The sequence below is a fragment of the Protobothrops mucrosquamatus genome, unplaced genomic scaffold, assembly GCF_001527695.2.
Source record: "Protobothrops mucrosquamatus isolate PMUCROS unplaced genomic scaffold, P.Mucros_1.0 scaffold1021, whole genome shotgun sequence".
Taxonomy (NCBI): domain Eukaryota; kingdom Metazoa; phylum Chordata; class Lepidosauria; order Squamata; family Viperidae; genus Protobothrops; species Protobothrops mucrosquamatus.
The window spans coordinates 236,248-251,607 of record NW_015387257.1 but is presented as its reverse complement, the minus strand read 5'-3'; the positions used below and the strand labels follow the sequence as shown (position 1 = coordinate 251,607).

General features: G+C 37.4%; 2 protein-coding genes across 2 annotated transcripts in view; both read left to right on the top strand.

Annotated features, from left to right (window-relative positions):
* PTPN22 (protein tyrosine phosphatase non-receptor type 22) overlaps positions 1 to 5,573 on the top strand; it is a 33,058-nt gene extending 27,485 nt beyond the window's left edge. The window contains exons 19-21 of the mRNA XM_015819937.1: positions 1,257 to 1,287; positions 3,996 to 4,073; positions 5,506 to 5,573. Coding sequence (XP_015675423.1) covers positions 1,257 to 1,287; positions 3,996 to 4,073; positions 5,506 to 5,570 — 174 coding nt within the window. The 3' untranslated portion in view covers positions 5,571 to 5,573. The remainder of the gene's footprint in view (positions 1 to 1,256; positions 1,288 to 3,995; positions 4,074 to 5,505) is intronic.
* A 2,673-nt stretch (positions 5,574 to 8,246) lies between these two features.
* Positions 8,247 to 15,360, top strand: part of RSBN1 (round spermatid basic protein 1) — a 22,939-nt gene continuing 15,825 nt past the window's right edge. The window contains exon 1 of the mRNA XM_015819936.1: positions 8,247 to 8,694. Coding sequence (XP_015675422.1) covers positions 8,247 to 8,694 — 448 coding nt within the window. The remainder of the gene's footprint in view (positions 8,695 to 15,360) is intronic.

Genomic DNA, 15,360 nt, shown 5'->3' with positions numbered 1-15,360 from the left:
AGGATAAAGCAGAGGAGAGGTTACTTTGGCTGATGTTAGAATACAGTGGTGAATTGCCAATTAAGTCAAGTGATTTCTGCAACTAGGAATAGAAAAAACACAATATTTAGTGGCATTGTCTGTATTCCTATAGCTAATACTGATATTTTATTCTTTCCAGACTGCAATTGTAATAGAGTTCTGAGCTCAACACACATCCATATAATTTTCTTAGTAATAATAAGGAAAGGCTATTGCCTTTCTCAGGGATGTTTTTTTAGGCTATCTTACAGGTATTTTCTGATAGATTTTGTTTTATGAGATCAGCCAAGGCTGGTTTTATGAGATCAGGCCCTCCAGCAACCATAATAGAACTGGAATAGAAAGTAACCATTCTGCAGCAGTTCTCATAATCTCTGGATGGCTATTTCCTTTTCATATGTATAGATGATGCATCTTCTAGTTCAGTTCATGTCTTCCCACTTATTTGTAGCATTTTCTTTTTTTAAAAAATAGTAATGATTGCAGTAATTCCCTTGGTGAACAACAACATGTGGTGTTTTTAATAATTCATTCATTAGTTTGTGTTTTAACTATCTAACCTGATTTTTGTCATTAAAAATAACCCCCAAATAGGGAGTAAAAATGTTGGACAATAGGACAATAATAACAACAACAAATCAGAGCATATTTTAGCAATGAACTTGGGCTAATCTAATTACAGCATTAAAAGCCCAACCCAACTCAATTCCTGTCTTCCAAAACAATACTTTTTAAAGAGTCCATTTCATTCCTTATTTTTTAAAAAATGACATTTGATGGTTAACCTCGTTCCCAAGAAACTTGTAATATTGATCATTCATAGCACTGGATGTGCTTTAAGAAAGAAAGAAAAGTATATTTTATATTCAGGTACATGAAACTGAGGTCCTTTCCTCACTTGAAGCTTAAATGTGTACTAGTAGGCCCTAGCTGTTGGAATATTGTTTGTGATCACACAACAATGGCTTTATCAAGTTTTTAGCCCTAGAACATAACTCATATTCTTAAAGCAGACTTGCTACAATCATAAAGCGAGGAAGGAACAGGCTATGTTATCTGCTTCTCTGTATTGGCCCAAGTGTCATTGTGTCCTTTCTCATAGTCATGGCCAGCATTCATATTGCCACTTCTATTTCCATATTTACACTGTTAGAGCTCTAACAGTGTTAATGTGTTAATGATCTTTAATAATTAGTGCTTTCTTAATATTTTTTCTTAAAACTTTCTCTTTACAGAGTTTGAAAATTTTACGAAATGTGAAAAACAGTAAGTATGTTGAAGAAAGCAACAATTAGCACTATACTTATCCTAATAAGTATAGACGAGGATAGTGAATAGTTTACTGGATAAATAAAAAACAACTATCAAATCCCAATGTCTTTCAGTGAGAGATAAAAGATCCCAAAGGAAAATAGCCAGCAATTATCCAGTGAAATTTAACTTGAAAACACAGTATAAATTTCCCATCTAGCAGTTAAAAACTTACAACATTTACAGTATGAATTGGGGCCATTATGATAAACACATACACATTCTAACTGACAGATTCTTTAGACCTATTTGAGAAAGCACCTTTGGCATTAAACCATACATTTAAGAATGCTGATTCTGAAGCTTTGCTCTACGCATTTAATGATGCAGGCTTCTGCCTACATTTCCCCTGACTAACCCACAATTAATTTCTAAGGTGATCGTTACATTCTTGCTGCCATGGATTAATACTGTTACTCTTCTTGGAGATGTTGCTGATTGTTTGGTGCTGCAATGAAACTTAGGCAAAAATCAAAACAGTACATTGAAGTCTGACAAAGAGAAAGATGACTATCTTGGAAAGCTTGGCCTGGGAACAAGAGGATTAATGAAATGAAATGAAAGAGGAATAATACCAAAGTCGCTAGATTGCTAAAGAGACAGAAGTCTGTCAGAAGCTTCTGGGATCAGTAGGCAATTGCTTCAGATAAAACATCAAATAGCAGTTGAGAGTTCACAAGATGTACTTGCAAACCAATCAAATGCCCTCCTGTGAGCCGTTAGATCCTCTGGAAAGGAAGAAGTATAAAACAATTTGGCTTTAACACTGTTTAAGTGACAAAGACTTCCTGGATTCCATAGTTCTTCTACTATTTTTAGTTGCTAATAAATTTTGGGCCGAGTATGGCCACGTAAGATACTTTAAAAGGATGTAAAAACAAGCTATACATATATTTAGGCAAGAAAAATCAAAAATCAAAATCAACTTGCTCAATAGTAGTAACTGTGAGAGGGATCTCAGAGTCCTAGTGGACAATCATTTAAATATGAGCCAGCAGTGTGCTGCAGCTGCCAAAAAAGCCAACACAGTGCTAGGCTGCATTAACAGAGGGATAGAATCAAGATCACGTGAAGTGTTAATACCACTCTACAATGCCTTGGTAAGGCCACACTTGGAATACTGCATCCAGTTTTGGTCACCATGATGTAAAAAAGATGTTGAGACTCTAGAAAGGTACAGAGAAGAGCAACAAAGATAATTAGGGGACTGAAGGCTAAAACATATAAGGAACGATTGCTGGAATTGGGTATGTCTAATTTAATGAAGAGAAGGATGAGGAGTGACATGATAGCAGTGTTCCAATGTCTCAGGGGCTGCCACATAGAAGAGGGAATCAAGCTATTTTCCAAAGCGCCTGAAGGACAAGAAGCAACAGATGGAAACTAACCAAAGAGAGAAGCACCTAGAACAGTGGTGGCGAACCTATGGCATGGGTGCCAGAGGCGGCACTCGGAGCCCTCTCTGTGGGCACAAGGGCCGTTGCCCCAGCCTTGCCTCCCCCCGCGATCCCCTCCTCTCTAGCAGACCCCCTGAAGACGACTCGCCCTTGAGCGTGGCCCACACAGAGCAGCGCAGCCAAGGACATGGCAGCCAGGCAGCGTAGACAAGATGCTGCCCTCATACCCCATCATGCAGTTGATGCTGCAGGGCGCGGGCAGAGGGTGTGGCCGCCATAGCGCTGCCTGGGCGATCTGTGGCGGGCCCTGGAGGCGGTGAGTGGTCCTGTGGGCAGGCAGGGTGGGGGATGGGGGGGCAGAGCAGAGGCGGGCAGGTGGGGTGGAGTGGGGGTGGGGCCAGTTTTTGGACACTCGGTCTCTAAAAGGTTTGCCACCACTCACCTAGAACTAAGGAAAAAATTCCTGACAGTTAGAACAATTAATCAATGGAACAACCTGCCTCTGGAAGCTGTGAATGCTCCAACCCTGGAAGTTTAAAAAGAGACTGGATAGCCATTTGTCTAAAATGGTATAGAGTTTCCTGCCTGAGCAGGGGGTTGGACTAGATGATCTCCAAGGTCCATTCCATCATCATCATCATCATCACCATCACCATTATTACTATTATACCAATAATAGGTTATTAACAAAATCCTCAAATACTATTCCAACCGTGGCAGCTGAAATGTTCTACAGCACCTTTTCCCTATTCGATGATTTCTAACACGTCTACACGGAGCCAGATTTGAGAAAACGTCATATAGCTGCTTGGTATTGTAGGTTTACTGGCAAAGTCTCTCAACTTTCAAATCCAATAACAACCAATTCAGTAGTATTTATTAGAGGTTCATCTAATTACATGGGGGAACCTTTTCTATGGATCTTCAAAAGAGCCATCCAGAACTTCTGTTCCCTGCTTATGATAAAATCCATGTGACTAAGTCCACTTTCTTCTATCATGTAAACTTTTACATAATTACACAAGCATGTCATTATGAAATAAACAATTGTTAATGGATAGAACACCTAAAGAGCACTAGCACTAGTATTAGATATCAATGGCTTACAATATTGCATTCATAATGAGTGGTAAGATTAATGGATATTCTTTTATCTTTCCTATTCCAATTTAAGCAAGATTTCCCTTACATCAGGAATCACATTGCAATGCAAGAAATCTATCTTTATCAGACTATGACTTACTAAAGACATTTTTGAATTTTTAGGTATTTGGAACCCACCTTCACTAGTAAGAGCTCCGGAACATAATCAGTCAAATCATCACAACTCTATTCTGAGTTTTGGTATGCATTTTTAAAAATAAATATGCTTCAATGTTCAATTTACTACTAGAATAATACTGAAGTCCAAAATTAGAATACTACCGATCCTAATGTTTTCTTGCATTCTCAAAAACTATTACTACAACTTTCCAGTTGATAGTTTGTAACGCGATCACCAAAATTTCTCATCCTACTATATATAGGATCATATGGATGTATACAAACATTGCAAAGCATGGCCAGAATTCTTTTTACACTTATTAAGTATGGTAAATATTTAATATGGTATAATTTAATATGGTAAATATGGTATATTTTCTAATTCTTATCTTAATTGGTGCCAACAGTTTTATTTTATGGCTAGATAGCCTTCTCAAATAATTTAAAGTGACTGAAAACACCTAGGATTAAATTGAAATGGGAAAATACATGTTGAGAACTAGGGAAAAATGGCATTGACATGTTGGCAGGAGGAAGAAAAAAATCCTTTCTGAAAATAGTGCAAAATTTTGTGATATTTGCCCAAGAAGACCTAATTTCTAGTCGTCTTTAGAAAGCCAGTGGGTAACTTTGAGCCAATCACTTTAACCACATCATCTACCTCACAGCATTGTTGTTGTGGGAAAAAATAGGTAATAATATCATGTACAGGTAGTCCTCGACTTACAACAGCTCATTTAGTTACTGTTCAGTTATAACAGCCCTGAAAAAAGTGATTTATGATCATTTTTCACAAGTATAATGTTTGCAGTATCCCCATAGACATGTGATCAAATTCAGATGCTTGGCAACTGGCTCATATGGATGACAATTGCTGTGTCCCAAGGTCATATGATTACCTTTTGTGACCTACTGATAAGCAAAGTCGATGGGAAAACCAGATTCTCTTAACAACTGAGTTACTAACTTATCAACTATAGTGATTCACTTAACAATTGTAGCAAGAAAGGTAATAAAATGGGGCAAAATTCACTTAACAAGTGTCTCACTTAACAGAAATTTTGGGCTCCATAAGTCAAAGACTATCTGTTCTCAGCTCCTAAATGAAAGAATGCTCAACTTTCAGCAACTTCACTAGACAGAGATGATGATGATAGATAATAATTAGACAGACATAAAACAATTTAATAAATTGGTAGCACCAACCTATACCACCACATGCAAATATTATTGCTACATTTAAGCATTTTAAATTTATTTAGTATCTGTACTAGAAGAACATATTATACATTTATTGCTTAGCTTCGATTTTAAAAATTACTTGATTGCTTTATGGTGAAAAATAATTACTACAGTTGTCAAAGTATTTGTTTGGAATAACTGCCCTGTCTATCACATAGTTTCTCTCGGTGACATGCATACCCAGTAAGTTTTTGCTTCAGACTCACTGAAGATTTATTTTGAGATAAAATACGACAGTAATGCTTAACAGTTTTTTAATTTTGTGTCATAGGCTTTGCAAACCGATTTTCCAAACCCAAAGGACCAAGAAATCCACCACCAAATTGGAATATTTAGAAGAATTTCTTATTTTCTATGGCTCTAGTCCTGTTGACTTGCCTTGCTGAAGTTTCTCCTGTTTGTTTCAAATAAACAGCATCATTCTGAACAAAAAGACTTTTTTAAGGGTATTTAGCCTTGTGTGCTGCATGTTCCTCATAAAATTAATATATAATCTCATCTGTCTATCTGATCTGAACTACATGTCATGCTGAGGAAATGGGATCAGAGAGGTGTTGTGCTACTTCCAATATTTTTTTCCATCAGACAACATCAGGTAAAAGTTTGGAACAAACAACATATTGAGATGAACAAAAAATAAATGCTAAGGTTCAAGTAACCGCAGTGTCTTATGGTGTTATCTTAAGTCTTCCACTGTAGAAATATAAATTGTGTTGCTGTTCAAGAATGGTACTTGGTTTTTAGTAGAAAGGCATGTCATTTGTCATTCATATATTCTGGGTCTATGACTGTCATGGAGATAGGACTTCAGCTTCCCTTGCTTTTGAAACAGATAAGAGATTGGAAAGACATCTGACTATAATAACCATTATTTATCAGGAAGGGTACTATTTGCAGCTGGTGGACATTTGAGCACACTTTCAAAATTGATACCAAGTGATTTCTTTTGAGTAAGTGAAATAGGAGCTTTGTATTCTGAAGTGCTCTTCACCAGCAAGGAGCAAAGTTTGGGTTGCCCTCTATTCACTCATTTATTTTCAAGATATTTTGTAATGTGTCAAATCAAAATACTTGTTTTGATTGTGAGTTCCATTTTGATTTTGGAGAGCAATTACTATTTGAAGATTAAATAGTATGAGAAGAGTAGCTACCTGAATAGTAAATATTACTATTGAGGGATTCATCATCTCTCAAATATCACTCAGTCCATACATTTCCATTAATTTCTGTAATTTTTTAGGTATTAAAAGTGTCTTTTAATTTCATGAGAAACTGTTTTAGGCATCTGGTAGCACCTTTTCCAATTAACAAATCTTATTAAAAGGCGTAAGCTTTCATGAGCTGCTGTTCAATTTATCAGATGCATAGAATGGCTACATTGAATGTGGGGAAAGGCAGGTTGATTGTGCAGTGCATGTTACATGTGAAACAGATCTCCTCCCCATCTCAGTTTAAATTACAATCAAACCACATGATTCACCTGATTTTTTTTTGTCACTGCAGACTACCACGGTTTTCCTGCTATATTGTTATCCCAGATGTATTTGCATCAGAATTGTATTGGGCTTACATATATCAGTCTGAGTACTGTTGTTTTGCCATTTATGAAATATGTATAGCCTTTTGAGAATGCATTAAGTTCAAATGTTCTGGAGATGGCTGAAAAAGTAACTTCATTTTGGAAAGTTTTAAGGAAGAAGAATAAATTTCTAGGATAGAATAGGATAGGACAGAATAAGAACAGAACAGAACAGAATAGAATAGAATTCTTCATTGGCCAAGTGTCATTGGACACACAAGGAATTTATCTTTGGTGCATAAGCTCACAGTGTACATATAAACAACAAGTAATAGGTCATAGATCATAAATCGTAGTTTAGAATCATTAATCACAAGTTACAAACAACAACTGATAAATCAAAAGGAATTGAGGAGAAGATAGTAGGAAAGAGGAGAAGAGATGAAAAATGAGACAGTGCTGTGGGAATTAAGTGAAAAGCAAGCAGCAGACTTTAAATCATGACATTAAGGCAGAATAAATTGCAGAATGTGCACAATAAACTTAAAATATTCATCAAAACATCTGCTACCAGACATACGTACCTCACTGCGTATGGGGAGATCTTTAACACTGTAGCAAAGAACATCCAACCCAACCAGGAAATTGAGGAAAGCTATTAATAATTACAGAGAAGAGCTGTAAGCCAGTCAAAAGCTTAACTTTTGAGGTTTGGTTGGCCTTTTCTAATTATATTTCTAATTTCACGGAAATCTATTAGTTTTCATCCAGTTATTCAACTGCCATAGCCAAGCATAAAACAAATAACATAAAGCAGCCTGAGCCTCATTCCTAGCCTCGGCAAAAAAAGATTGTAATCGTTCGACTATCGAAACTTTCCAAAGTGCTGTTTATTTTAATAACACGCAGGACTTTGGCATTTTTAGCACTTTATACATTTACACCATACATGTTCCTGTGGCTGGTTTTAAGCACATATAAACACTTGACTAATCAGTCCCCTATGAAATGGAAGCCGTGATCTGAATTACATATATTAACGGCGATAACACGCACTCTGCACGTGCTTAGAAATCCTATCTTTGATAACACTAGATTATAATTCCCAGTATCTAATCTCGGCATAGAAAAGCGAATCCAAAACTGAACTAATACGCACACTCCATTAAGACATCGGGATTCCCCCGCCCACTCACGCACGACTGAAATTTACCCCCACTTCCCTCCGCCCCCCGGCGGAAGCCCAAGGTCTACGTGATGTGGCCGTACTGCGTGACTGCCTGCACGCTCTTCTTCGTGGAAAACTACTGAAAGCTGGAACGAAAACTTCATTTCCCAGCAACCTTCGCATAAACAAGCACACGTTCAGTTAACGAAAACTACAGATCCCGACGTGCAATACTGGACCACAATTCCCAGAGAGTGACAAGCGACGCCTGCGCAGCGTTTACAGGCGCTCGGGCCATTTAAATGTGTGTGAGGGAGAGTGCGAAATGGCTGCGCAGGTCGCCGCAGTACGCGCCGTGGCCCGGGGCGCGGAAGAGACGCCTTCGCTGCCACTCGGTGACCGGCCTGGTCGACCGAGGGGAGGGGGGAGGAAGCGGAAAGGTTCTCTCGGGGATGCCGGGAGCTGCAAGAGGGCGAAGTTGACCCAGCCCCCGCTTACGGTGAGGCCCTCTCAGGCAGAGCCGCTGCCGCCGGCCTCCGTCCCCGGCCTCCCAGCGACTCCTGCCGTGCCTTCCGCCCCCGCTGGGCTTTTCACTTTCTCTCCGCTTAGCCTGCCCGCGCAGGCCCTGCACTGCGAGCGGCGACATCACCACCGACACCGGCACCGTCCGGACAGTGGGGATTCGGAGCCTGGCCGTTCCTCTGGGGAGAAGCCCCACAAGGGTAGGCGGGGAAGCTCCGGCGACGGGGCTCTTGGCCGGCCCAGCAAGCGAGGTGAGTTGGAGCGAGGGGACTGGGACGGTTCGGACTCGGAGCGCTTGGTTTGTTCCCCTCCCACTCCCCCCGAGGGTGTTATACTGCTTCCTTGGGCGCGCGCGCCGCGTTCCGGTCCCAAAACGTTTCTTGTCGGTGACCCGCTCCCGACTTCGGCAGGTCCGCGAACCTCCTTTCCAGAGGCCTTGAGAGGCTTCTTCGACTTGACTTGACATTAAGGAATTCGTGATGAATTATGAACGCAGGAACGAAAGACCCCAAAGATTTGGTAGTGGTAAGAAGGTCAGAGTTTCTCCGTCTGAAAAAGACTTGGCAAGTGAAGCCCTGAGGCGTGTTACACTTGTTGGAGAGCTTTCCTTACTTTGTCACTTCGCTTAAGGGAGGATGTTGTAAAGTCACGATCTGCGACAGGACCTCGTGCATTACTTTTTCAGAAAAAGAAATGTATGTATGTGTCTATATATATATATATATATCTTCCCAAAAACAAACTGTGAACACCAGGAGTATATCAAACTATAAAAAGTTTAATAACATAAAACATAAAACATATGTTTTATGTTATTACACTTTTTATAGTTTGATATACTCCTGGTGTTCACAGTTTGTTTTTGGGAAGATGATTATACCCAGGAGTCACTGTTTTAGTTTTAATGTTATTAGAAATATATATATATATATATATATATATATAGATAGATAGATAGATAGATAGATAGATAGATAGATAGATAGATAGATAGATAGATATCAAGAGAGGCATTCAGGCATACATATAAATTAAGTCTTCTCTAGGCTTACTGTATTCAGTTGCCAGTTTTGTCAAGGGATGAAAGGTGATCTAAAGTTCACTTAGGTAGTGCCTTGTTTCTAATTAAGATTTATTTTGATTTCAGTTAATAGTGAGATTATTATCTGTTCCTTGAACTAGGAGATGATGTATTGTGCCAGAATTCTTAATTGGTCCAAACAGATGTTTGTAAATGAAACATATTCAGCTATTGTATATGTTACAGTGGGAAAATAAATGGCTTTTGGGATAGGGGATGAATATCAATGACTAGGGTAAATACTGCAACATGGATAAATATATTTAAACTTGTTGAAAGTCTTGACTAGAGGTTAAAGTTTTGAAACAAATATAGTTGCTCTGGTTCTTTTAATGTAGTTATTGATATGACTTTAAACAATTAGGAAATTGTTATGTGGATGTGTTGGGAGAATAAACCGCATTGCTATCTTCAGGTTTCTGGTTTTTTTTAAAGACTTTAAGGCTTAAAAGCACACATGCTTTCTAACTCTTAAAACAGTTGGTTGTCTTTAAAAAGTTAGATGAGAGAAAACAGAGTGGATCCTCTCAATCTAAAATTTACTACTGGGGGGAAGCAGAATGAGGTAATGATGTTTGTGTGACAAACATTCCTCAGTTAAAGTTATTATTTTTGCCACAAACTAAAACAATTTATCCCATTCTTATAGGCAATCAGCTTACCATATGGTAGCATATTTTACCATCTGGTTCTTAATTTCATTACTACCTAGTATGATTTTAAATATAACAGATATTTATATAGAATAAAAAATATTTCCTGTGTGCTTATGCTTTCCCACATGACACTTTCATTTACTGTTAATGATGTTTTGTTCTTTTCATAAGTTGGTATTGTTTCAGGGAAGGATTTAATTTGTAGATGTTACTTATTTGGAATTGCTCCTTTACAGTTTAATATAATAAATTAGGGATTATTCTTATTTATAGGAATCAACATACAGAGATTTTGTAGATATGGCTTCAAAATTGGAATGTGCCTATGTAATTTAGGCGTACAAACAAAATCATGTATCAATGACTTCAAAAGCAGAGATACAAAAAAGGATTAAAGTATTCTTTAATAGAAAATCATTAGCTTAAGTATATTAAATTTGAAATGATTTAAAAAACTTCTAAATGTAATATTGTAGCAGTTGAACATAAATGTATACTGAAGTGAGAATGGGGAACAACTACTGAAGTTTTACCAAGTCACCATCCTGAGTTTTTCTAAATACAAATATATTTGTTAGATTATTGGATGCTAACAATACAAAATGTTTTGGGAAATAGTATCAAGTCATGTCTTCTAAGTTTAAAATGACTTGAATGTTAAAATCTGTATGCTGCAAAGTTCATTAACATCCGTTCTGTGTTAGCCTGCATAAACTCTTTATTGTTATAACTCATATGAAGTGTGTTTATATAAAAAGTTTAGCAATTACTAAAATAATTTAATTACTAATTAAATACATCAGTTTAGGCCAAGGTGGATTTGATTTAAATCAAGTTTATTTAAATCACGATTTAAATCATGATTTAAATCACTAGTAAAAAGGCTTGATTTAAATCAATTTGATTTAAATCATAATTTTTAAAGAGCAACTGTCATCTCCATCCCGCAGTAGCTCCTCTGATCTGTTGTTGACTCACCATCAGTCCCATTCACTTTAATGGGACAGTTGGTGATATAGCAGTGACACACCAAGGTGAGGGACGTGGCGGGCAGCAGGTGAGTGGATGCCTGCTAACAGGCGCTGCCATGATAGATCTGAAATGACAGGTGCTCTTTAAATGTAAGGACTCATTCTTGCTGGTAGTTAGAATCTTTAATATTATTTGCAAACAAAATGAAAGTTTCCTATTTAGAATAATAAGCTGTCAGGTTAGTAGAACAGCAATATCAGAATCAATTTTAGGTTAATAGGTTAATGACACATAGTTAGAGAACTACTCAAATTATTTTATTTAATTAAAACACTTAGAGCCTGGTACAGATGCATTTCTTTTCAAACAATCATACAGTTTGTAGTGTACATAGATTTGCAAAGCAATGGGATAAAGGAATATTCCTGAACTTTGTTTTATGATTTATCTCATAGTTACTAGGAAATTGTGTGAATGCATCAATGCAGTGCATGTTATCTCAGTTTGTAGAGCTTGAATTCATTGAATAAGTTTACCAAAAATGTAAATATTGCAGAATATACAGCCTCATGCTACATAACTAAGCTCCATTTCATGCTGAATAAACTAAATTATTAATGTATCTTAAATATAAAACTGTCTTTAGATAGATTTTTACTCCAAAAGCATTTTATTAACATAAATTTGATAAAAATAAAAAAATCTGAACAGATATTCCTTTTGTCTCGATTATTCCTGGACTTTTTGCTTCCTGGAGATTTCAGTATTAATTCTGAGATTGCTGGTAAAGTGGAAAGAATCCCAGGCTTTTTGCCAGCCTTAATAACTGTTTTCTTCTTCTAGCTGAGGTCTTTGAATTCTCTTAGTTTTGAAATAGCCTTAAATTTTAAAAGGGGGAAACTGAAGTATTTCTTGTCTGTGTGACAAGCAGTTTCTCATTTTCTTGATGGGGGTGATTGTCTTCACCAATCTAGTATTTTCATCGACTGATTGTAAATGCCTGCTTGTAACTTTTCATTAATAACAAGAGGGTTTACTAGAAATCTAATGGAATGCGGTGAATCAGTGGAATATAACGTCTGGATATGAACTTTATGTATCCTGCATACATTCTTTATAACTAGCAAACATTGAAAGAATGTATCCTTCAGATAATAATTAAAGGTGGCAGATGTTGTCTACAAATAGCAATAGCACTTAGACTTATATACTGCTCTGTAGTGCTCTCTGGGCGGTTTACATAGTCAGCATATAGCCCCCAACAATCTGGGTCCTCATTTTACCTCAGAAGGATGGAAGGCTGAGTCAATCTTGAGCTGGTCAGGATTGAACTCCTGGCTATGAGCAAAGTTAGCCTGCAATACTATATTCAAAACACTGTGCCACCACTCGAGGTAAGAATATGCTCATCTGATCAGATTTATTAATCCTAGCTTTAATCTTAAATGGTGGCCATGATCTTGCCGCAAGATAGCATCTTCATAATGCTCAGATTTATTTAAAATAACAATAATTGAAACGGATGTTGAATGTATTCCATAAGGTACAAAAGGATCAAACAAAAGAAGGAACAGCACAGCATATCACTTCAATAGGGTCTAGAGAAGTGATGGCGAACCTTTTAGAGACCGAGTGCCCAAACTGCAACCCAAAACCCACTTATGCATCGTCGGGTGCCGGGTGGGTGTGGCCCATTGGGTGGGTGTGGCCCATTGGGTGGTGGCTCATTGGGTGGGGGTAGCTGCGGTGGTAACGGCAGACTGAGTGGGACTAAAAAGTTCAATCAATCCCAACTTTGCAAGATCTTTTTTTCCCCTGCGAGAAGTTGAAATTGACTGATTGATTAAACCTTTTTTTCCCCCACACGTCAGCGGAGGCCTAAAGTGAAAAGGTTTTATAAAATCCAGCTGAAGGCCTAGGACTGGGGGGACGGCGCGCGTGACCACAGAGAGGGCTCTGAGTGCCGCCTCTGGCACCCGTGCCATAGGTTTGCCACCACTGGTCTAGAGAGCTGTAAAATGAAGAAAGCTTTCCTTAGGAAATGAAAACTCGAACCTAATGAAGATAACAAAAGAGCACAAACTGTGTCAGAAAAAGTTTAATAAAAGCATTTAATAAGAACACAGCAAAAATAGCTTTAGAGGAAATGTTAAAAACTTTTAATATATTCAAAATTTTGAATCTAAACAATTTGAAAAAACTTAAAACTAAGATTTGTAAAAATAATGAGGACAGTTTAAAAACCTAATAAAAACTGAAAAGCTGAAACTGGATCTAAAAATGTAATATGATATCAGAACCAAAAGCACAGGTGAAGTTCAAGAAACTGAAACTGAAAATTGTGGCATGTCATGAAAAATCAAGGCGCATAAACCTATGCAAACAAAATTTACAATTGAGAATAAATCATAAGTTCTACAGGAATATTGACTCAAAGCACCATCAAAGAAAAATAAAGCCCTGAAACCTGACAATAAAAAAATGCATTTTGCAAGAAGAATTATACAACCAAAGAGTGCACAATATAGTTAAACTACAAAAACGCATTAAAAGGGAAAAGTAATGGACAGTTTAATTGTAATGGGATTAATAGTTAGAAGCAGTCAGAGAAAATAAGACAAATATATCTGGGACTGATGTGTTGGATGGAGCTTAGCTTCAATGTCTAGCCAGGTAGCTGCTCAGTTAGCAAACATGCACAATTACCTGATGAGTTTCATGTTGCATTAAAGAATGGAACAAATGAAGCCTGGATGAATCTGAAAGAAACTTTTTAATACAAGAAAAATCCATACTTGAAAACCAACGTTCAATAACTTGTTTATCTACCACATTCAAAATGCTTACTGGAATAATAGTGAATTCAGTGTATGTTTATTTAAAGAAAATTTCTGTCTACTCAAATGAACAAAAAGGAAACTGAAAAATTCACAAACAAAAATGTTGTTCTTTATTAATAAAACAATCTTAAATAATTTAATAAAAATGAATTTATGTGTTGCGTAGATTGATTACAGGGAAGCATTTGACTTCTTTCAAATGGGTGGATTATGAAAAGTATGCACATGGAAACGTTAAACACAGTTACAAAGTTAATTATAAATAATGATCAATTATGTGGAATCAAAAAGGGGGATCTTTCAAGGTAATTCATTATTGTCTTGTCTCAGATCAGATATGTGTATGCCCCAAGGAGCTTTACCTAGGATTTAGTAAATATAGGTAGTGGCCGACAAGGCATATGTGTAAATGCACACATAAGGCAGCAAAACCCCAAATCTCTAGCAGTTTGCCTTCAGTGACTTCCAAATGGCTAAAGTCCAAAGCTGGGGACAGAAGCATAGTCAGGTCATACTCTAGAAGTGCAAGAGTCCAAAAATGGGTCATCAACTAGTCCAAATTCCAAGGAACAGGATTTTCTTAAGAAACAGGTTCAAGAGGCAAAGCACAGAGCCCGTCAAATAGACTGATAGCTCCCAGTGGAGAACAGCTGGATAGCAAAGCCTCTTAAATCAGGAAACCGCGCCCACCCCATTGCTGGCAATGGGGAAAAAGTTCCAATACATCACACAATGTCACGTGACGTCACAAGTTTGACATGTCTTGTCTTAAATGAACCATGCCCTTATCGTACAAGAAGTCTTGCAGAACTCTTCTGTTCCTGATTTAAGAGGCTTTGCTATCCAGCTGTTCTCCACTGGGAGCTATCAGTCTATTTGACGGGCTCTGTGCTTTGCCTCTTCTGTTCTGCTGTGTGCTCAACTCGGCATGCTTTAGGGAAAACAGTAGAACCTGAATCTAGCTCCTTGTCTTCTGCTGCCTCCAGCTGACTGAAATGTTCTTTGACCAAATTAGCCTCAAGTGCTCAGTTTTCACCTTTAATTTAGTGATGGGCCTATTGCCAAGGATGCTGAATAAAGCAAATCATGGCTGTCAGTTTTCAAACAAGGTCTGAAAGTCTCTCTTTTTCTTTACATATCAATGCAATCAAAAGATGAACAGGAATAATTACCTAATGCTGTTCAGATATCTAGTAGTGATATTATAATTTGAACTTCTTAAATGTGTTATAATTGAAGTAAAGAAAGAGAAAATCAATAATTCACAAAAAAGTATTCAGATCATAAAGGAAACAGCCTAGCAGCTGAACAAGCTTAAATTTGTGGATCTTGGAAACATCAGGTATTTTGTGCAACCAAGTATATATA